Raw genomic sequence first — 24,370 nt, 5'->3', positions numbered from 1 at the left:
TGCGTCTCCTGGCAAGGGACGATCCCAGATCTTCCTCACTAACCAGACGGGAGCCAAACTGCAGGGACTTGAACCTTGGGTGTACATCTCACCTGATACTGGGTCCTGTCCACCCGCTCAAGACCTCAGAATCGAATCGACTGGGAAGAGAAGTAGCCAATGTTGAGGTGCATTACTGGGTAGCCAAACATGCAACCCTCTCTTCTTCAGCGCCTTTCCTTGACTCTGGCCTTGACTTGGAAAGAGAACACCATCCCCCAAGCTATTGCTTGGGTGTGGGGGTGGAATCCTTTCAGATCGCTGGATTTCTCATCAGAAACTCTGATCTGTCCATGATGTTAGAAAGCCCTGGTCTGTTTCCTTCCCTCTATCTAGCCACCCCAAACTTGGGGAACTTTCTATTCAGGCTCTACATAAATGAGGAGACCTCCCCCTTCCTTTGGCAGGATTCTACTTCACAAGTCAAGACAACCTGTGGCACCCGGATTAACATGTCTGTGGAAGCTGAAACTCAGTTACAGAAAAACGCTGAACAACACCCACTTGGCTTGAAAAGGTGACTCTTTCAATGGGATCTTTTTTGTTTTTTCTTCATTAGTTTGGCAGCACTCCAACTACTGGGAATTATCCTACTTTCCATAGTCACAAGAGTCTCCTGGAATGCTGTGTTCTTTCAAAGGCTTTAAATTCATGTTTGTAGGCACTGACCCTCAGGTGAACCATCTCCCTCAACGTGGAATTTCCAAAAAGGAAGAGGATGCCTGACTTAAAAATGGTGACCCTGAACCCTGTGGCCTGTGAATAGCACACAAACGACCATCAAAAAACCACGGGAACTTCAGGACGGCAGCTGGGAGTACTGCTAATACCTTAAATTTTGATCTATCTTCCAGTTAAGCTGACGGTCTGGTCAAAAGGGGAGGGGTGTGATTGTTGATAAAATAGTCCCCAAATGGAATTACTCGTGCTAAGCCCACATCTCTAAATGGAGACTTAACATCTAACCTACCTGCAATTCTAACCTTCCCCAGTCTGGAACTTCCTGATCAGCACTTGTGAGGAAGTGACCTTGCCTGAAACACTGTTCTTTCCTTGTCCCCACTTTCTGCCCATAAAAGTCTTCCATTTCATACAGGTCCTCAGTGCTCCTTTCTGCTTCCTAAATAGGATGCTATTCGATTCATGAATTATTGCAAAAACATAATTAGATCTCTAAATTTACTCAGTTGAATTTTGTGTTTTTAACACTTTCCAAACCCTTCCCCCACACCCCCCCCGCAACACCTAGGGTTATCAAGTTAGATCAGAGAAACTTTGGGTACTCGAGTTATTGAACTTTTACTCTAGTATAATGAAACAGAAGAAAACTATTTTTCTGTGTGTTTTTTTCCCCCTGTAGGTGAACATTTAGATACTACAGAGATGACATATCACTAAGACACTTGCTGCTGCTAAGTCGCTTCAGTCGTGTCCGACTCTGTGACAGCAGCCCACCAGGCTCCCCTGTCCCTGGGATTCTCCAGGCAAGAACACTGGAGTGGGTTGCCATTTCCTTCTCCAATGCATCAAAGTGAAAAGTGAAAGTCAAGTCGCTCAGTCGTGTCTGACTCTTAGCGACCCCATGGACTGCAGCCCACCAGGCTCCTCCGTCCATGGGGATTTTCCAGGCAAGAGTACTGGAGTGAGGTGCCATTGCCTTCTCCACTAAGACACTTACATGGTATGAATATATAGGAATCCCATATCTGGACAAAGATGCCCTGGTAAGATTGTATGCTGTTTCCATCTCAGTGGCCTTAAGATAAAGTTCATCTTTCCTAGCTTCAGTTTTCTCATAGGTAAAATGGAATAATATCTACTTCACTGGGATTACAGAATTAAGTATATTATCTTAAATTTAAGGTTCCTAGGAAATTATCTGATGCTAAATTGACTTCAATAAAGCTAGTTTGAATCATATATTTCAAACTAAAAATATGTTAGAGCAGAAATGTCTGGTTGCCTCTCTTTCTTAGGAAAAAATATTATTCTGGATGATGGTGTGCTCACCTTAAAGATTCAACTTTCCAGCTCTCCTTAGAGCTATAGAAGAGTCAGAGAAAGAGGTAAACAGCAGCTTTTTGTAAGTCTTTTCCAAAAGTGACTTGATAAAGAAGACTAAGCAGGTACAGGGTTGTTCTTTCCTCCCTAGAATGTGGCTGTGACAGCTGGGCTTCTCCAGTCCCTACTGGACTGAGGAGTACTCTTCAGGATGAGAACCCAGTGCAGTAGATGGTTCCTGGGTCTTGGACATCATGGAACTAACTCCTTTCATATGAAGAGATTGACAAACACTTCTGTCTCATTTAAATCATTGTTTCCAGTCTCTATTACTAGCAGCCAATGCAATTTCTAATTGACATACATGTCAATTCACATTTAGACAATTTCAGAGACGTGGCTCCTAGTTTTTAAAATAATTTTGTGTATCAAGAAAATAGGGCATCTAATACTAATAGCATCTTAAAATCAAGAAAGCAGACTACTATTCTTCCAAGCTAGCTACTGAGAACCTATAGTTTGAGTCTTGCCTCTGTTGGGGAAATATAGAAATTAACAAACAGTAGGTCCACAAGAAACCACATTTGTTGAATTAGCGGTGACTTTCCAAAGAGATTTATGAAGTGTATTTTCAAAGTTTTATGATTGATTAGTTTCTGATAGATTTTAATTTGCCAGCACAGTTAAAAGAGTCCTCCTATGAACACACTGATCTACACAGAAAGCAATTCCTCCTGAAGAACTGAGGGCTGACTGAGGGCTAACCTTTCTTCTGCTCAAGAAATGATAGAGGGACCGAGACCCAGCATTACCAGGAACCTAGAGGGCTGGGTGGAGGGGATGTATGTCTACTTATGGCTATTCACATTGTTGCACAGCAGAACCAACAAAACATTGTAAAGCAATTATCTTCCAATTAAAAAGAAAACTAGGATCCACCTCTGACACTGTGGTCTGCAGTAGGAAGGTACCCCTGAAAGCCCTGTGCACAGACTTGCCCACCTTGGGACACATGGAAAGAAACAGTGATTTAAAGGACATTTAGACCATTTACTAACCTTAAGGCATCTGCCAAACATGTGGGGGAACTGCTGGAACTCTTTCCAAATTGGAAAGGAGAAAGTAAAACTGTCACTATTTGCAGATCATATGATACTACACATAGAAAACCCTAAAGATACAGTGAGAAAACTATTAGAGCTAATCAATAAAGTTGCAGGATACAAAATTGATATGCGGAAATACAATGCATTTTGTATACTAATACTGAACTGTTGTAAAGAAAAAGCAAAACGATCTTGTTTACAGTTGCATCAAAAAAGAATCAAATACCTAGGGATTAATTTAAGAGGTGGAAGACCTGTATTCTGAAAACTAAAAGACATTAATGTAGTAGATTCAACATGATACAAAGAAAATGTGGAAAATACCCTGTGTTCGTGGATTGAAAGAATTGGTATTGTGACAATGTCCTTACTACTGAAAACCATCTAAAGATTTAATGCATTATCTATCATAATACTCATGACATTTTTCACAGAACAAGAACAAATAATCCTAAAATTTGTATGGAATCAAAAAAATTCAAGTAGACAAGCAGTCTTTGACTGCTTCAAATCCTCATTGTTATAGAAGTTAAAACCAAATTCTAAACAATAAGCAAGCAGACAAAATCCAGAAGTAAGGCCCTTTTCCCAACTGACTACATTCTAAACTTAGCCAGAGGAAATCATTATTCATGTAAATTGCTGCTTTTTACACTCACCTGTGGCATCTGGTTATTTTGTTTGACATACAAGGTTTAAATAAATCAGGACTATTAGGCACAAAATGGGCTACAAGGATATATTGCACAACATGGGCAATCTAAATATTTTGTAATAACTATAAATAGAGTATAATCTTTGAAAATTGTGAATCACTGAATTGTACACCTATAACTTATAATACTGCACAGCATCTGTACACTATCAAAAATTAAATTTAAAAATCAAGGTGTCTCAAAACAACTGAGGGTCCTTCAGAAAGTGTAATAATGTAAGCTTTGCCTCCCCCTCCCCCCATCTCTAAAAGAACTTTTTGAAACATAGTGAGACAGTCATTTTTACATTTTACGTGTAAATTCTATAACGTTTTTTCTCGTGCATTTACTGCTCTGGTTTTGGTAAGGCATTCCATAGTCTTGGAATTTTAAGAGCATTTCCTATATCAAGGAAAAATGTAAATAACCCCTGAGAATTGACAATCAGAGACAGAAATATGCCTATTTTTTACAAAATGGACTTAATGGTAGCCTTCTCTATAAGATATGAAAACAACAATCAAACAAATACATAAAAACAGCTAGTGGGAGGCAGCTGTACAGCACAGGGAGTGCAGCTCTGTGCTCTGTGATGGCCTGGAGGGGTGGGTGGGGGATATATGGATACACATGGCTGATTCACTTCATTGTACAGCTGAAACTAACAATATTGTAAACCAATTACATTCCAATAAAAAACGACAGCAGGAAAAGGTGCCAAGAGAAATTTGATTTCCTAGAAGCCTGGTCTGAGGTGCATTTAGCATTTTGATAAAAGCCTCACAATATTCCAAGAGGAAAAGTGAGACTAAGTAACCCCCCCAGGGCGCACAGCAAATCTAGAACACTGACCAAGAGAGTTGGGCAGAGTTCCGGATTTTGTCTTTCAGTGAAATATGCACCATCCAAGACCAACAGATATATCTCATCTCCAGGAGGAACCCTCTAGCAGGAAATCTCTGTAACCCTCATTACCAGGAATCTGAAACTCCTTTCTGCTGTAAAAACATAAGCCTACTTAAACAGCTGATCACAATCCCTTTCTTCCTTCATGCCTTCTTATAGCCTCGACACTTCTGTTGCCCAAGACCTTTACTGCCTATTCAAATTCTAATTTCTAGTTTTTCTCAGCTCTGGTACTTAAAAGTCAGCAGAGACAGCAAAAGAGACACAGATGTATAGAACAGTCTTTTGGACTCTATGGGAGAGGGTGGGATGATTTGGGAAAATGGCATTGAAACATGTATAATATCATACATGAAGCAAATCACCAGACCAGGTTCAATGCATGATACTGGATGCTTGGGGCTGGTGCACTGGGATGACCCAGAGGGATGGTACGGGGAGGGAAGTGGGAAGGGGGTTCAGGATGGGGAACACATGTATACCTGTGGCAGATTCATGTTGATATATGGCAAAACGAATACAATATTGTAAAGTAATTAACCTCCAATTAAAATAAATTTATATTAAAGTTACTTACACCGTTAGAAGTATCATTGTCGCCTCTTTGAAAGTGAAAGTGAAGTTGCTCAGTCGTGTCCGACTCTTTGCAACCCCATGGACTATAGCCTACCAGGCTCCTCTGTCCATGGAATTTTCCAAGCAAGGGTACTAGAGTGGGTTGCCATTTCCTTCTCCAGAGGATATTCCCAACCCAGGGATCGAACCTGGGTCTCCCGCACTGCAGGCAACGTTTTATCACCTAAGCCACCAGGGAAGCCACAAAAGAAGTGCTTGCCTGCCGAAACCCGGGACTGAACCAGGGACCTTTAGATCTTCAGTCTAACACTCTCCCAACAGAGCTATTTCAGCTCCACAGAGTATGAAATTCTCTAGGTCAGAGACAATATTATTTCTATATCCTTCACAGTGGAAACCCGGACCATGAGAAAGCACTCAGTGATCGCATACTGTACTTGAAGCATTGTGAAGACTCTGAACTGAACTGAAATAGGCAATAGTAGAATAGAAATAGATATTGTTCAGTCGCTCGGTCACGTCCGACTCTTGCGACCCCATGAATCGCAGCACGCCAGGCCTCCCTGTCCATCACCAACTCCCGGAGTTCACTCAGACTCACGTCCATTGAGTCAGTGATGCCATCCAGCCATCTCATCCTCTGTCGTCCCCTTCTCCTCCTGCCCCCAACCCCTCCCAGCATCAGAGTCTTTTCCAATGAGTCAACTCTTTGCATGATGTGGCCAAAGTACTGGAGTTTCAGCTTTAGCATCAGTCCTTCCAAAGAAATCCCAGGGCTGATCTCCTTCAGAATGGACTGGTTGGATCTCCTTGCAGTCCAAGGGACTCTCAAGAGTCTTCTCCAACACCACAGTTCAAAAGCATCAATTCGGCGCTCAGCCTTCTTCACAGTCCAACTCTCACATCCATACATGACCACTGGAAAAACCATAGCCTTGACTAGACGGATCTTTGTTGGCAAAGTAAAGTCTCTGCTTTTAAATATGCTATCTAGGTTGGTCATAACTTTCCTTCCAAGGAGTAAGCGCCTTTTAATTTCATGGCTGCAATCACTATCTGCAGTGATTTTGGAGCCCAAAAAATATAAAGTCTGACACTGTTTCCACTGTTTCCCCATCTATTTGCCATGAAGTGATGGGACCAGATGCCATGGTCTTCGTTTTCTGAATGTTGAGCTTTAAGCCAACTTTTTCACTCTCCTCTTTCACTTTCAGCAACAGGCTTTTTAGTTCCTCTTCACTTTCTGCCATAAGGGTGGTGTCATCTGCATATCTGAGGTTATTAATATTTCTCCCGGCAATCTTGATTCCAGCTTGTGCTTCTTCCAGCCCAGCGTTTCTCATGATGTACTCTGCATATAAGGTAAATAAGCAGGGTGACAATATACAGCCTTGACATACTCCTTTTCCTATTTGGAACCAGTCTGTTGTTCTATGTCCAGTTCTAACTGTTGCTTCCTGACCTGCATACAAGTTTCTCAAGAGGCAGGTCAGGTGGTCTGGTATTCCCATCTCTTTCAGAATTTTCCACAGTTGATTGTGATCCACACAGTCAAAGGCTTTGGCATAGTCAATAAAGCAGAAATAGGTGTTTTTCTGGAACTCTCTTGCTTTTTCCATGATCCAGCGGATGTTGTCAATTTGATCTCTGGTTCCTCTGCCTTTTCTAAAACCAGCTTGAACATCTGGAAGTTCACGGTTCACGTTTTGCTAAAGCCTGGCTTGGAGAATTTTGAGCATTACTTTACTAGCGTGTGAGATGAGTACAATTGTGTGGTAGTTTGAGCATTCTTTCACATTTCCTTTCTTTGGGATTGGAATGAAAACTGACCCTTTCCAGTCCTGTGGCCACTGGTGAGTTTTCCAAATTTGCTGGCATATTGAGTGCAGCACCTTCGCAGCATCATCTTTTAGAATTTGAAATAGCTCAACTGGAATGCCATCACCTCCACTAGCTTTGTTCGTAGTGATGCTTTCTAAGGCCCACTTGACTTCACATTCTGAGATGTCTGGCTCTAGGTCAGTAATCACATCATCGTGATTATCTGGGTCGTGAAGCTCTTTTTTGTACAGTTCTTCTGTGTATTCTTGCCACCTCTTCTTAATATCTTCTGCTCCTGTTAGGTGCATACCATTTCTGTCCTTTATCGAGCCCATCTTTGCATGAAATGTTCCCTTGGTATCTCTAATTTTCTTGACGAGATCTCTAGTCCTTCCCATTCTGTTGTTTTTCCTCTATTTCTTTGCATTGATCGCTGAGGAAGGCTTTTTTATCTCTTCTTGCTATTCTTTGGAACTCTGCATTCAGATGCTTATATCTTTCCTTATTTTAGCTAAGTACATTTACTCATCTATTCCCTAATTAAACACTTGAGAGTCTATTGGCAGCTGGAGAAGTGGTGACGAAATCCCTAAGTGACCGTCCACATTTACTGGCTGATTCCCAGTTTCCCCACTAACACTTCTGTGGCTGGAGGCAGAAGATGCTACTTATACTAAGGTAGTACATTATCATCAAGGCTTGAAATAGAACAAGAGAAAAACTTCCTCATTTTCTTTGGATCTTAACCACACAGCTCCCCATGGGTCTGCTTATTATTCTTGGCTACATACAACACAATTCTAGGCCTTACCCATGCGGACAGGGTGAAGTACAGTAGAAAAATAGAAAACCATAATGTTTATACAGATGACTGATCTACAGGAATGTTCATTTCAGTGTAATTTAAATCAGAACAAAGTTTAGAATTAGCCTAATGAGATAAACCACATTGCAGAAGGATATCTACAGATGTCAGGAAATGTACAGAGTGTTAAAGTGCAAGTTACAGAGCAGGAGGTATTTACACTAACGGGTTATTTTTATTTTTATAAACCGAATGGGGGGGAAATCTAGAAGGATAAACTTTGACATAGTAATGGCGACTATACCCAAGTAATGGGATACATATGATTTTCTTTAAGCAAATAAGCAAATTTTCTAAAATCATCCTGAATAACTTTTAAGTTAGAAAAAAAGTGCTTTTTTTTTTTTTTTAATTTTAAAGATAAAGCAGATCAGGAGGAACATTCTCCCAAAATAAGAGGCATTTTTGACAAAATTCACAGTTTTATCTGACTGCTCAGTTCCTGGTAAAGTATGCTCTAAAGGATGATCTTCTACTGGCCTTTTAAAGGGAAATAACAGTACACACACATTTTGATCCATTTTTCCAAATTTTGTCTCCTGAAATACATGTATGGTAGATGAACAGATGTCACACCTTTTCCCTTTCACAAAGCACTGCTTTGTTAAGCAAATCACACACTGCTTAGAATCCTTGTTATAGAAGTTAAACTGAATTCTAAAAAGAAAGCAAGCAAAACCAGAAGGCCCTTTCCCCAGTCAAATGCATTAGAAAATTCAAGTTTCCTGCATTTTTCCAAACAAGAAAACTTGTTTCTTTTCAAACAAGTTTCTTCCCCTCTAAACAACTGTTAAAGGCTTGCTTAGATGGATGGAAGGTGGACTCAAAGAAGAAATACATGGAGTGAGTGCCCCATGTCTCCTGTTCTGCAGGAGCACCCCGACCTACTGGTTGAGGATGTAGAGATGAAGGATCATCTGGGCAGAAGCCTTACCTTGGTCTGGAACGTGCAGAACATATGTGTTAAGAACGGATGCTCCCAGGCCAAGGAGAGGACCCTCTTCTCTACCATTGTGCACTCCACGTCATCATCCATCAAAACCACATCTTTCTTTAAGGCTTTTATTGCGAAAAACTGATTGGTTTTCTTGAACTCTGCTAGGAAGACCTGGAAGGAAGGAGAAGAAGCAGAGTTATTTTAGCATTTGGATTGACACTCGATAAAGAAGAGTCATGACATGCTGAGAGAGATGTACTGGAGGTGGAAACAGAATTAATTCTCCAATCCTCCTCTATCCCCTTTATAGAGACAAACCGAGTTTTCCTGGCGTGGGATGCTATTAACAGCTTCATCCACTCTACCTTTCAAAGGGTTTCACAAAATCGGATGGGTTATTCTCAGCCCCTGAAAGGATTCTGTTTAAAAAAGTGGAATCTAGAAAAATCGTACAGATGAACCTATTTGCAAAGCAGAAACAGAGACACAGATATAGAGAACAAAAGCATGGACATCAAGGGGGATAGATTAGGAGGTTGGGATTGATACACACACACTGCTATGGATAAAACATAACCAATGAGAACCCACTATATAGTTGAGGGAACGCTACCCAATGCTTGGACTGAAATGGGAAGGAAATCCAGAGAAGAGGGGATACGTGTACTTGTGTAGCTGATTCACTTTACTGTACAGCAGATACACAACACTAAATCAGCTATACGCCAATAACATTTTTTTTTAAAGTGTCCTGTCTGCCCAGAGACCTAAGTTTATAAAAAAAAAAATCAGAGAAAAATATGTATTGAGGAAGCAGCAGTGAGCAATGAAGAGGAAGACTTGACTGCTTTTGAAATAATCAATAAAAATGAGCATAAAACCTTACTCCACGTTTTATCCACTTTTTCAAGGCCAAAAAGCATACGTGAGAAATCCAACTGTCCTGATGTACTTAAAGAATGCATAGCATTTCCTCTGACGGCACAGACACTAACATTATCTTCAAGACCTACTATGTGTCAGACATTCTGCTACAGGCTTTACGCATGCTATCTAATTTTAGTACAGATAGTAATAATAACAGAAACCTAGGGTCAAAGGGTAACTTTCTCAAACTCACAGAGCTACTCAGTGGAAAATCTGACTCCAAAGCTGACTTTTTCCACTCAATTTCAGGCATCTTATAAGACAGGACACCAGATGGCTTACAATGGAGGGTTGCTCCAGCCTGCACTCTTGCAGATGATGCAAGCCACAGACAACTGACGGTAGTGAGGACACGGCCTGAGGAGACAGAAAGCCGCAGCTCTGGCCTCGTTCCACAGACATTTACTGGCTGTGGGAATGTGGGCTCACAAAGGAACCTCCCTGGGCTTCAGTTCCCTAACGTGGAAAAGCCATAACTGTCACCACACTGCTGACTTACAGGACTGTTGCGAAAATCACACGTCCAGGTGGGGAAGCGACTTGTGAACCCTAAAATGCTTTCTGAATGACAGTCATTGGAATCTAAAACCAAAACAAATGTGTGTAACAAAACAGAAGCAGACTCACAGATATAGAGAACAAACCAGTGGTTTCCAGTCGGGGGGAGGAGGGCCAAGACAAGGGCATGGAATTAAGAGGTACAAACTGCTCTGTGTAAAATAAATAAGCAACAGGGATATATTGAATCTCACAGCAAAACAGAGCCATTATTCTGTAGTAACTTTAGAGTACAATCTATAAAACTACTGAATCACTATGTTACAACACTTCGGAAGCTAATATAATACCGTAAAGCAACTATACTTCAAAAAACCCACTCATTGTTTGCTTCTTTTAGTGACTTTTGAGGAATGCTGAAGTTCATGATGACACACCAATAGTGAAAATGCATGTGTCTATGTTTAAAATAATACAATGCAGACAGGTTTGGGGGCAGCTGGCTTGATAAGAGAGGGTAGAGCTTAGATGAGAATTCAGGCATGAAGGTGAAAGTGTGAGTCACTCTGCTGCTGCTGCTGCTAAGTCACTTCAGTCGTGTCCAACTCTGTGTGACCTCTGAGACGGCAGCCCACCAGGCCTCCCCGTCCCTGGGATTCTCCAGGTAAGAACACTGGAGTGGGTTGCCATTTCCTTCTCCAATGCATGAAAGTGAAAAGTGAAAGTGAAATCGCTCAGTCATGTCTGACTCTAGCGACCCCATGGACTGCAGCCTATCAGGCTTCTCTGTCCATGGGATTTTCCAGGCAAAAGTTCTGGAGTGGGGTGCCATTGCCTTCAGTTGCGTCCAACTCTTTGCGACCCCACGGACTGTAGCCCGCCAGGCTCCTCTGTCCATGGAATTCTCCAGGTGAGAATACCAGACTCGGTAGCCATTCCCTTCCCCAGGCGATCTTCCCAATCCAGGGATCGAACCCATGTCTCCTGCATAGCAGACAGAATCTTTACCATCTGAGCCATCAGGGAAATAACGAGCATAACCCCAGAAAACAAGCCATTTATTCTCCTGGGCCTAAAATCGATGGAGAACCAAAATAGACAGGCTACCATTTTGATGAGGAACCATATCTATAGAGAGTGAAAAGAGAGAAAAATAAGAACAAGTTTTGGAGTTCAAGAAGAGGAAATATATTCTGCTTTGGGGCTCCCCCCTTCACTGGGTTCCCACAGTGGGGTCCCCTCGGGGTGCAGGGATCTGGGATTCTGATGGGGAGGAGCTTAGTCACAGAGCCGAGGCTACTGAAGCTCTCAGCTGTACATTGGGTTATTTACTAAGGCAGGTAGGTTTAACTTAAAGCTGTGTTAACCATGTTGAAAAGTAGAAATCTATCCAGAGAACAAAGAAAAACATTTCTATAACAATTAGAAATCCTCTTTTGGTAACTGCTTCTTTCAATAAAACATTTCCCAAACCAAACTTAAACTAGGAAATAGAAAAGGCAATCTCCATCTCTATAATGTCCTTTCAATTTTTGGTAACAGGCTATCATGGCACATTAGTTGATGCTACATTTTAATGAAGACTGGCTGTAAAACTGCCTACTGCACTCAGAATACCACCAAGAGAGCCTGCGATGGTTCGTGCTATTGTGGGAACAATTAATAGCTACTGGCTACAGTTGGCAGGGCCGAGTGGGTTTTGCCAAAGGCAATTCCTTGGTATTAAACCCAACCTCTACTAGCAGCACAAAGTCATTCAGCCATAGCAAGACCTAGTTGCATTTCAGCTTGTTTATTATTAAACTGGGTAAGTTTTACAGCCCAAGTCTGGTGAGCAGGTGCTGAGTATAATGCTGGCCTTGGTTGCACAAGTTCATGGAACAGTAGTCTCTGGCTAAAATTCTCCCAGAAGTGACATCCAATATAAATAAAAAAACAACTGAGGATTTCATTAATACATGAGATATCCTTAATAGCCAAGATAACCTAAAAGCCTGTATTCCACGACATCCCTCTTTACAATCACTGACTTGACAATCTTCTTGTCACTGAGAGTTGATTATAATTTCTTAGACTATGTTTTCCTCCTCCTCCTCACCCTCCATGACAGACAGCCCATACGTTGAGTGAGAGGCGGGAATAATTGAGAGGAGGGACTCCTCCGTGAAACTTTTCCTAAGATACTCAAGTTATGGCTGTAATTCTGGGCTGCACTGTGTCCCTTCCAAATAATTCCATGGACAGGCTCCTCTGGAATCTTTCTGACCCAGTGATCAAACCCAGGTCTCTTGCATTGCAGGTAGATTCATTACCATCTGAGCCACCAGAGGAACCTTAATAATTCATATGCTGAAGTCCTAAAACCCTAGCACCTGAGAGTGTGACCTTATTTGGAGACAGGGTCTTTAGAGAGATGATTGTGTTCAAATGAGGTCATTAGGATGGGCCCTGATGCCATAGAATTGGCATCCTCATAAGAGGAGGGAATTGGGACACAGAGGAATGGCCATGTGATGACACAGGGAGAAGACCGCGTCTACACCTGGGAGAGAGGGAGGCCTCAGGAGGATCAGCCCTGTCCATACCTTGATCCTGGATGTCCAGCCTCCAGAACTGGGAGAGATACATTTCTGCTGTTGAAGCTGCCCCCCTCTGTGGTATTTTATTACAGTAGCCCTAAGCTAAGACAACACTGAGAAAAAAATCATAAGGAAAGTAAAACCAGACTCTGGGTTGAAAAAAGGAGCAAAACAACAACAAAACCACCAATGAAACAAAAATATCTATGAGACAGGAACTGGCCGGAGCACCTTCCTGCTTCGTTGGCATCCAAAGATACCACACTCATAAGCTGGTGGGATGAACACCTTCAAAGTGAGATAGCTGGAACTGTTTTTCCCCAGGGAGTAGAGGCTGCTGCTCCCAAGACCTCCCTGTGCTTAGTCGTTCAGCTGTGTCCGACTCTGTGCAACCCCATGGACTGTAGCCCGCCAGGCTCCTCTGTCCATGGGGATTCTCCAGGCAAGAACACTGGAGCGGGTTGCCACGCCCTCCTCCAGGGGATCTTCCCAACCCAGGGACAGAACCCAGGTCTCTTGCTTTGCAGGCAGATTCTTTACCGCCTGAGCCACCAGGGAAGCTCCTGGATCCCTTTTGATTCAGACATCTCTCTGGTCTCTAACATACATCACATTACATCACAGCTCCCACCCAGGAAGCCTCTCTCTGCACACCATGCCTGGTTTTGGTCCCACCAGCTCAGTTCCGCTGGCCAGAGCTTTGCTTCTCAGTTTCTCTCATCTGGCCCACAGAATCCTACATACAGTATCATACCTTGCCAAAACTTCCTTTCCCCAGCATTTTGTGCAAGGTGAAATCCTCGATTTTTAGTTTCATACGTAGAGAACCTCTTTCTTTGTTCGGCTCAGGTTCTGGACGATGGCATACTTTCTCCATCTCTTCTAAGGGAGACTCCCAGGAGATCCCCTGAGGCTCTGAAAATGATAGGCCAGTGGTTAAAAGGAAATAAGGAACAGCGGAGGGTCATCCTAGCTATTCTGAGACCTGCTTTCTTTTTCATATCCTGTTCTAAAGTTTCATCTGCAACAGTTCAGAAAGGGGTTCCTGCAGGGCAAAAGGAGCACCTCCTGCCTGGAAGCCAGGCATCTGGGGGGTGGACCGTGTCTCTTTATGGGACAGACTGGGGAAAATGTCAGGTTAAGAAACATTCCAACCAGCAAAAGACCATCTCTGCAGCAGGAACAAGCACTTTAGATAATGCCGGATCACAGACACATAGGGATTTTAGCCGAACTAGAGGGAAGATGACTCCGCATGGCTTGCAGGCGTAATGGCATCAATTTCTGTGACCTACCATGTAGGGAAGAAGAGCTGGATAGCAGATCACTGAAGACGCGAATGGAAGCATTCGCCACAGTCTTCAGGTCAAGATGCTGCCTATTTTGATTGTCTCTGAGACATGGTTTACTCAGAGACCTTTCCCAAATCTAATCCAAACACGTCTTTAAAAAAATTTACAGACAATTTATTCTTCACCCCATGCCAGAGAAGTTGTAGACCAACTTTTCTGGAACCTTCCTCTCACCCTCTTATAAAATTTCTTTTCTTAAAATTGAAATACACTTGACATATCACATTGTGTTAAGTTAACATGCATAACATGTTGATTGACACATTTATCTACTGTGATATCACTTGATGGCATCTCATAGCACATAATTATCCTATCATTTTTGTGGTTGGAATTATGTGTGTGCTCAGTCATGTCCAACTCTTTGAGACTCCATGGATTGTAGCCTGCCAGGCCTCTCTGTCCATGGAATTTTCCAAGCAAGAATACTGGAGCAGATTACCATGTCCTATTCCAGGGGATCTTTCCCATCCAGGGACTGAAGCTGCATCTCTTGTGTCTCCTGCACTGGCAGGAAGAGTCTTTACCACTCCAGGTTTGTCTTTCATATTCTGAGTCCAAGGAAAATAAGTATTTTATAATATATGTTGAAACTACTCAGAATCACATGTATACATATAGCTGAGTCCCTCTGCTGTTTACCTGAAACTACACACAACATTAATTAATTGGCTGTACCTCAATACAGAATGGTTTTGGTGTTAAAAAAATAAAAATTGAAAAAGAATCACACAGGCACAACCACTCAAAAAGCACCTTCCAACAGGAGGCTGGATGAACTTCCATAATGTCATAAATGTTAAGGATGTTGGCTATTCTTCCCCATTCTAATCTTAAACTTTCCAGTAAAGACTCAAAGTACAGAATAAGATGGTCTGTGGTATTTCTACCTTAGTGCTCTACGGAGGATTCAGTTTTGTAAAACAGTCAGACCATGGCAGAGAATAACATTCTAAAATTCTAAGGAAAAGTTTGCCCCATCTTCTACCCCCACCCCAACTTCCCACAACCCCTATCCGCTTACAAAGCTTTTCTAGTGGGCTGTATTTTGGTTTTACTTCTAGAAGTAGAAGTCTTTTTGTGGGTGGCTAGGTCAGTAATTTCTAACTAGAAAAGAATCATTTATCAGGCCAGGTAAAGGGAGACTTTAGCCCCGAAAGTCTTAGTGAAAGTGTTAGTTGCTCAGTTGTGTCCGACTCTTTGTGACCCCATGGACTGTAGCCCGCCAGGCTCCTCTGTCCATGGGCTTCTCCAGGCAAGAATACTTGGAGTGGGTAGCCATTCCCTTCTCCAGGGGAACCTTCCCGACACAGGGATCAAACCCGGGTCTTCTGCATTGCAGGCAGATTCTTTACCTTCTGAGCCACCAGGGAAGTCCTCGACTCAGGTTAAGGTTAATCAGGATTAATTACTGATGACAATTCCATGGTGAATAGGGATAGCTACCTTTTTTCCCTGGTCCTGGTACGTACGGCGGCTTTGCTTCACCTTTTATGGAGCATGGGAGACCAATTTCAACTGGACCTTCTCTGAAGATGTGCTCAGAATCTCTTAAGCAGCGAGCCTGGGTTACAAACAAAGAGTCAGACCACCCACCTACCCACCCACCATGGACAGGACCATGCATGCTGCTGTCCATGGTCACGAAGCCATTTCAGATCCCTGAGTATGTAGGATAACCAAACCTCTCCTCCTCCTCGGCACTCTCTTAGGATCCCACACCCTGTGAACATCTATTATATTTTACGCACCAGCAAAGCATGCTTACTCCCTTCATATTTTCTGGGGGCTCACTGGTTTTTCCCACACTCCCCACAGCACTCAGTCACAAATAGGAATCAAAGACCAATGGATGGAAAAAAAGCTCAAGTAGGCAAAGCCAAGTCTTTAAGATTTTTTTTTTTATTAGAGCAGACCATTTTAAAGTCTTTCTTAAAGTTGTTACAATACTACTTCTGTTTTATGTTTTGGTTCTTTGGTGCGAGGCGTGTGGGATCCTAGCTCCCTGACCAGGGATCAAACTCACACTTCCTGCATTGGAAGGTGAAGTCTTAACCACTGGACCACAAGGGAAGTCCCAAAGCCAGGTCTCAAAGAGGGTTCACAAATGTGAGGATTCAGCATGCTACTGAGTGGAAAGGCAAAGCTGCCTCGGATTCAGTGTTTTGGGGGCATTTTGGAGATGATTTCAGCAAATGTTTTTCCCACCAGCTATTACACAGTCATTTTATAATAAAGCTAGCAATGAATATAATATATAATTATTAATATTTTAATATATTTATTATTTATTTATTTTTATTAATATAATAAAGCTATAATAAAGGTATAAAGCTAGCAATGAATCCTCAATAATTTTAATTGTGCCCCTGCTCATTCCATGAAGAATTTAAGCTCTTACAAAGATCCACACAAGCGAAATGCATTAAATAAACATCTCAAAGTGGGGATGTGGACATGCAGATCAAAGCCAGGGTCAAGGCAAGTGCTTGGAAACAGATTCCAGGTTGCCCCATACAGTTGCTACAAGTCCAAGAGTGAAGGGACTGAAATAGTCCTTGTTGAGTTGGAACTGCGGGAACGTGTCCCCTAAAAGCCAATCCTACCTGCTGAGTGCTCTCGATCATTGCCAGTGCTTCAGCCATCAGCTTCTGGTTTATACCACAAAGGTTGGCCACCTTTGTCTGGCATCTGTGATGCACATTCATGCCACATGCTGAAAGAGAAGCAATGCCGTGAGCAAGGGTGACAGAACCAACTTCTAGACACTCTGAACACGATCTGTTTTGGGTGCAGGTATGTCCAACAGACAACTGTCAACCCCCCAGCACCATCTTCCCCGCAGAGGGAGACGCTGAAGACAGATATTAGGGCGGTGCTCTTATGATGCCACCAAGCATCCACCTCCGCTTCACTGAGATACTCATGCACACAGCAGGTGCCTTTTGTCATGATGCTGGGACACGACTCCTGCTCGAGGCAGAGCCAGAGCCTTGTTGATGGCAAGGAAGGCTGCCGTCCATTTGTGTGCACAAACCGAGCACAGTGACTGGCCTCCAAAAGGTGCTCACCAAAGACAACTTTTCTTTCATCTTTCAAAATGTTATTGAAATATTCAGATGATACTTTAGCTGTCTTTACCTTTAGTTTTCACTAGGTAAACAAACCATTCACAATAAAACAAAATAGCATTTTCTATGTAAGTAAGTATAAACCATAGATAGTTGTAAAAAACCCATCAGAAGTGAAATCTTTAATACAGTAAAGATGCTACTTATAATGGCCTCTCTCTTCTGAACCCTGTCTGATTTACTTGACTCTTCCTGGGCTCCCAGATATAGGTTTTATGTTGGGCAGCCCCAGCTCCCATTTCCTACCCATGACTGCAAGGCAGAGAGAGGGAGGCAGTTAGCAGGGATTGAGCATCTTACTGTTTAAAAGTGTACCAGATCTAAGCTCCTCTCCGATGTGCCGTGCAGAAAGGCTCCCTGCCCACCAGGATCAAAATGTCAGAAGCCTGTTACGAACCTAGTAGGTGATAACTGAACCTCCGTGAGTGCAAACAGTTCCTCTGATGACTAATTTCATGCAAATTTCAGCAGCCAGAGAAAGGAGACAGGATCAGGATAAGAGGGGACCGTACTTAGGCAGGAGGCTTACAGGAGAGCAAGAAGAAGAGAGAGGGAGGCAGAGACGGGGGGAGACCCAGGGGAGGGAGTGGGAGGTGGAGATGCAGACAGGGGCATGAGGAAGGAGCAGACAGCACCCCGCCTCACGGGGTTCCAGCAAGAACAGAGAATGACTCGGGGCGAGGGGGAGGAAGGAGTGGGAGAGAGGAAGGGAGAAGAGAGGGAGGGAAAGTAAGGGAGGCCAGAGGACAGGAAATGAAAGAAGAGAACGGAACAGAGAAGAAAGAATGTTGGGAAATGAGGGGACAGAGCAGGGCGTGGAAGCCATGGAATAATGCTAAGGAATCCTAGCGGGAGTTCTGAGCTCAGAGGCAGCAGCCACTGCTGGGACGAGCGTGGCCTCTGCAGGTGGGGTGATGGGCTCCAGGGAAGAAAACCCTGATGTCCAAGACCATCAGACTCGAGGTGCCATCAGGTGTGGATTTGATTATTCCTGTCCTGTTTGTCCACTCAGAAATCCTCCAGTTACCTGTTGCCTGTGAACTCCTAAAGACACTCTACACAATGCCAGGCCACCCACCCACGGATCGTTGAGCGAGGCGTAGACAGGAAAGTGTGTGGTGGTCCCCTGGGCAGCAGAGGTTTCTCTGGTTCAGATGAATTTTGACTACCTGTGGGTTTGCCTTCAGCAACGAGTTGAAAAACCTAACATCACCTGCCTTCCTTAAGATGTTACTCCAGGCTCCACCAGACCTGCAGATACACCTGGGATGTGGATAAGGAGGCATCTAAGGGCGATCCTCCTGCTAGGTCAGCCCCCTTTATCACTTAAAAGACCCAACACACATTAGGCAGTGGCATAAGTTAAAATGGGGTCACCCACAAAAAATAAAGTGGTTTCTATGTTTAATCAGTGGGCTTCCCAGGCGGCACTAGTGGTAAAGAACCTGCCTGCCAACGCAGGAGATTTAAGAGACACGGGTATCCCTGGGTTGGGAAGATCTCCTGGAGGAGGGCAGAGGAACCCACTGTAGTATTCTTGCCTAGAGATTCCCATGGACAAAGGAGCCTGGCACGCGCCCGTCTATGGGGTTGCAGAGTCAGACATGACTAAGGTGACTTAGCAAACACGCATGTTTAATCAATATCCTAGGATAAACCATAATGGAAAAAAGTGTGTTAAAAAATGCATATAAATGTATGCACATTATATAATGTGTGTGTGTGTGTGTGTATATATATAATTGAATCATTTTGCTGTATAGAAGTAATTAACAAAAGTGTACATCAACTATACTCCAATAAAAAATCTTTTAATTGAGAATAAAATGCTCCCTGCTGAGTGGGGCACCTTTGCTTTGAACACATTATCTAGGCTCTGTCCCCTCTCAGCCCCACTCCAAAGGCAGAAGGGCTCTGATAGTTTTTGTTGGAATTTTTCCTCCCTACCTCCTAATCCTGGTGAAATGGCATCTCACTTTCTAAAGGTTATTGCCTTAGCAACCTGGGCTTTTAGAGCAAGAAGGCTGTCTGGCTTTTTCTCTGGTTAGACTGAATAGCTGGATGGGTAAAGGGGCGTGAGCTTGGGCTCTGTGGTCAGGTCACCTGGAGGAGCCATCCTGTCAGAGCTGGGCTGCTCCCTGTGCAGGCTCCCCCAGTGGCTGAGATGGCAAACAACCTGCCTGCAATGCAGGAGACCTGGCTTCAGCTCCTGGGTCAGGAAGATCCCCTGGAGAAGGGAATGGCAACCCACTCCACTCTTCTTGCCTTGGAGAATTCCACGCACAGAGGAGCCTGGTAGGCTACAGTCCATGGGGTCGCAAAGAGCTGGACATGACTCAGTGACCGACACGTCCAACACTTAAACTGTGCAGCTGGAGTTCACAGCACGCTTTGGGGACAGGTGCGCCAGCTTCAGTAAGCCAGGGAATTTTCCCGTACAGGACTTTTCAGCAGCCCAGCAGATGTACCAGGCTCATTCCTCGATGGGGCCACAGACAGACTGGTCCTTGCTGGTTCCAGGGAGAGTGGGAGGGGCATGGCTGGAGCTGCCAGTCAGGAAGGGACAGGCCAGGGCAGGGGACCAGTCAGAGGAGCGTGCCACCTCCTTGCTTCCCAGGACTAGGTGCCTCAGAAGGCATCAGGCCAGGGGCCTGGACACGGGACCTGAATGACTGTGCACTTCTCTGGGAAATAAGACATGGGCTGGTGGCAGGTGGAGGGAAAGAACAGCAGCGGCTTGTTATCCGGGAATTTCTCATTCAGGACCACGGGGCTCTTCCGGGCTGGCTGAACAAGCCAGTCATCTCCATCTTCCCTCCCTCCCTCGTCCTCTCATCAAAGCTGCAAATCCACCCCCCTGGATGTTCAGTTGGTGGGGACGCCAAGCACCTTTCGCGTGGGACTCACCGTCGCACTTGAGTCCTTGCCTGGCCAGGCCCCACAGCAGGGTCCCACAGTGCTCACAGAAGGTTGGGCTCTTGTAATTGTAGACCTTAAATCTGTGCGGCATGTCGATTTTGAACCTCTCCTTGTGGAACTGAAAGGGAACAAGAGAGTGTGATGGTTCGTGTGTCCCTGGGTTCCCCACTTTCCATTTCTCTAGCAGAGACTTTCGCGGAATGAACAGAATAATAAAAACATTGCAATGATGTGTATTGGAAGTCATGAGTTTTACTTGTCAAGCCTTATAGTCATGTCCAATGAAGACAGGAAGCCATTAGCTGTTCTGGGTCAAGGGCATGAGATACTCGTTTCAGGTAACCTGGAGAGAGCTGAAGTCTGCCGCCTCTGGGCAGATGGGTTAATATTTCAGGAAGGAGACCAGAGTTATTCGTTTAAATGGGAGTTATGTCAACGGACTTCCCTTCCTAATTTAATATAAATATTTCCTTTTCTCTTTCAACCTAGAACGAGTGCTTTCACCTTGGGAAGATATTATATAATGCCTCCTCTAGAGGCATCGGTTTATTAGTGTGAGCAGTGGGAAGACTTCTCACACTTGTTATATATGAACAGAAGAGACAAGGCATAGAAAACAGTCCCGCCAGGTGCTGTGACAAATGTCACCTGTGTTGTCTTGTATACGTGTAATCTCTCATACAATCCTCAAAATATCTCATTTGAAGCAGCCTCTGTTCAGGATTCTGATTTGATCTATGGGGACATTAAACACGGAGAGGGCGAGACACTAGTTTCGGGTCTCAGTAACAATCATTACTGAAGAGGAAAGTGTTTTAGGGATATCGACACGCCTGGAAAAACTTAAGAATTGTGCATTATGAGCAAGAATTAGGGAGTTGCTGGACTTCCCTGGTGGTACAGTGGATAAAAATCTACCTGCCACTGCAGGGAAGGTTCCACACACTGTGGAGCAACAAAGCCCATGCACCCCAACGACTGAAGCCTGCAAGCCTAGAGATCATGCTCTGCAATAAGAAAAGCCACCACAATGAGAAGCCCCGAGCACTGCAGCTAGAGAGTAGCCCCTGCTCTTTGAAACGAGAGAAAGCCCACATGCAGTGACAAAGACCCACTGCAACCAAAAAGAAAAGAATTTTTTAAAAAGTCCTTTAAAAAAGAATTAGTGGGCTGTTAAAGGCAATGTCAGGATGAAATCATCATATTTCAGACAAAGGCGAATCTAGGTCCGTACCATAGTTTCTCGGCTGTTGACAGCTGATCCTGTGCACTTTGCTATTACTTTATCGATACACTTCTTGTGAATTGCTGCATTACATTCTGAAAAGAAATAACTACAGCTTGAGATTTTCAGAAGTTAAGGGACAACTAAACAAAAGAAATGATGCTAGTACAACAGAAATCCTTCTTACTTACGTTGACACTGGTAGCCTTGTTTGTTCAGACCCCTGCAATAAAGCACATGTTTGAATATGTATATGGACTTTAGAGTCAACTGTAGTACCAAGAACAAAAACATTTAAAAGATGAACAAGCTCTCATAGCTTCCTACTGTCACATAGCATTTTCTGATCAGCAGCCCTCGTCTGTTATTAGCCAAGAGTGTTAATGTGCGCTCTTATTTGGACCTGCTTTGTGAAAAGTCTGAACATTCAATAAATGAGGAGTTGTTCCTCATTTAGGGAAAGTTGTTCCCTTTCATTAGCATATTTCCCAAACAAACATGCAGACAAAAAAATGCCCAACCAAAAATGGATCACAGAATCCTAGTAGCAAATTTCCATGTCTACACTTAAAAATTTTCACTGTCTTACTAAGTTCAGTACAGATAAGCAAAGATATCCATATAACACTTTATTTCCTCTTTCTGAGTATCTGAGAACAGTTGCAGCTAATAAATTCTCAACCTTAAGACTGATTCTGTTAACATTCACTATTAGAAGGGAAGGAGTTCAAGTCATTAGATGAAGACAGTTGATGGAAATCCACCAAAAGTCTACCTGACCTTTGGATACCCTGGTTAAGCCAGAGGTTGTGCATTAACAAATCCTGCAAGAACCCATGGGATAGAAGACCCCAAAAGAGTGGGGGAGGCTGAAACAAGAGATAGGAGTCATTTTGAGTCTCCAGTCTACCGTAGCCTTCGCTGCTGTGGTTACTGAGGCTTGAACCAATCTCTGTTTGAGGGCTGTTAAGACACCCAAGAGCCTTGTAAACATAGAAACCCATCAGCTCCAATGGGCAAGTGTTGCCTTCTGCAGACATTTAGTTAGCAGCACAGTTGGGTTGTTGAGCTGGTGGCAGTTTGACTATAAAACTGTGCTTACAATAAAGATCTCTCCCTCTTCTGTCCCTCCCCACTCACCCCCAGAAACTTCCCATTTAATTGGAAACCAAAGTTTCCTTGAAATCTTTCTTAAGGGAGCTGGATTCCTCGCGCTATAGGAGCTCTATTATGAAAATATTCTCTAGAATCACACCGTTTGAGCCTTCTCAATACAGGGGAGGCCACTGGAAACTCTCAGGTAGTACCTATTCCCGTACACTCCCCCCAAGGTGGAACATGCCAGGCCTGGTGGATTAAAAAGATGCATCATGGGACTTCCCCGGTGGTCCAGTGTTTAAGAATCTGCCATGTAATGCAGGGGACGGGCGTTCAGTCCTTGCTCAGGGGTCTAAGATCCCACAGGCCTCAGAACAACTAAGCCTGTGCTCTGAAGCCTGTGTGCCATAACTAAGACCCAACACAGCCAAATAAATAAACAAACAAACAAAAAATGTGACACAAGGCATAACCTGAAGCTTGGCATCACACACGAGTTACCATACCAGACAAATTCATGGCAGACGGAACAAAACGTGGGCTGTGGGAAGAAGGTGGCTGTGAACTCATGGCACTTGACATGGTGGACTTTGGCCTGCTTGATGGCTCCTCGGCGGTGATGCAGAGCGAAGAAGCTGTCGGTCTCGAATTCGTTCATGTCCTTTGTATCTGCAGGAAGAGGGCAGTGAGAGTGACCTTCTGGATATGGCTGTCACAGCTGGGGGCGACCAGGGTGGGGGAATGGGGAAGGGGCAGAGATGGATGAGGAACCAGACAAGCTTTAAGACCATTAGCACCCCAAGTACTTGGTTGGGCTAAAAGCCTATTCGGATTTTTTTCCAAAAGATGTTATGGACATTCTGGCCAACCCAGTATTTCTAAAGTTTGGTACAATATGAAGTGTTTTTCCTTAGTCCCATAACAGAATTATCAGAGGGTGTCCTGTTACAGGATTGGAACAACAAGCCTGGATTCTTGGCTCAATCGTTCCATCCTCTTTCATGTCACTGAGCTATATCCTCTCTCAATTTTTAAAACCAGAAGTTGGAATGTTTAAGGTATTTATTGACCTCTCCTCGTCACTGTCAGTGATGAGTCAGCCAGAAAAGGCAGGAAGTGGCAAATACTTTGCCTGTAATTCTAAAGAATAATGTGGTACTGACAGTAAGTTGGAAACTATATATATATACACACATACATATATTAGGTCTCAGGAAATTTTATATCTGGTTGTTTATACACAAAAAATGTAGACAGGTAAGAGCTGGCCAGATTTCTGAAGGCAAAAGAGCTTTGGAAAGTTGTTTATGTTTTAGTTTCTGAAGCCCATGGGAATCAGATACAGCTCCATAAACTATACATGTCAATGTGGAAAGGGCTAGAAATGAACAGATGACTGCAATTAAAAAATGTCTAGATAATCCTGGATGGGACCTAGTCATCTACATCAAATCATCACATTTACATTTGTTCAGTTTACCCTGGGCTCTGGATGCTGGTGAAGGTACTCTGGGTAGTAATTGTCCACAGTACCCACAGCTTCCTAAAAGGCTGGAAGAATTCTGAGAAATACCAGTGAGAATATTAGCCCTGGCTGAAGCCCAGGTCCCCCAACCAAAATACACAATAGCAAGGTAGTTATGATTAAACAGTACAATGGACCCTCCAGCACGCATGAGAAAGCGGCACGGTAAA

General features: G+C 43.6%; 1 protein-coding gene and 1 non-coding gene across 4 annotated transcripts in view; both read right to left on the bottom strand.

Moving 5' to 3' along the window:
* Positions 1-24,370, bottom strand: part of PRKCQ (protein kinase C theta) — a 152,482-nt gene that overhangs the window by 50,539 nt on the left and 77,573 nt on the right. For all 3 annotated transcript variants that reach the window (XM_070800764.1, XM_070800765.1, XM_019972926.2), the window contains exons 5-12: positions 23,182-23,344; positions 21,769-21,800; positions 21,587-21,672; positions 20,341-20,470; positions 16,909-17,018; positions 15,749-15,866; positions 13,705-13,865; positions 8,944-9,117 (exon numbers count right to left, since the gene is read on the bottom strand). In XM_070800764.1, coding sequence (XP_070656865.1) covers positions 8,944-9,117; positions 13,705-13,865; positions 15,749-15,866; positions 16,909-17,018; positions 20,341-20,470; positions 21,587-21,672; positions 21,769-21,800; positions 23,182-23,344 — 974 coding nt within the window. The remainder of the gene's footprint in view (positions 1-8,943; positions 9,118-13,704; positions 13,866-15,748; positions 15,867-16,908; positions 17,019-20,340; positions 20,471-21,586; positions 21,673-21,768; positions 21,801-23,181; positions 23,345-24,370) is intronic.
* Positions 5,584-5,656, bottom strand: TRNAF-GAA (transfer RNA phenylalanine (anticodon GAA)). The gene has a single exon. It is a non-coding gene; the product is annotated as a tRNA-Phe (tRNA).

This window comes from Bos indicus, chromosome 13 (genome assembly GCF_029378745.1).
Source record: "Bos indicus isolate NIAB-ARS_2022 breed Sahiwal x Tharparkar chromosome 13, NIAB-ARS_B.indTharparkar_mat_pri_1.0, whole genome shotgun sequence".
NCBI lineage: Eukaryota > Metazoa > Chordata > Mammalia > Artiodactyla > Bovidae > Bos > Bos indicus.
Note: the sequence above shows the minus strand (reverse complement) of the source record. Positions and strands in the feature narration are given on the sequence as shown.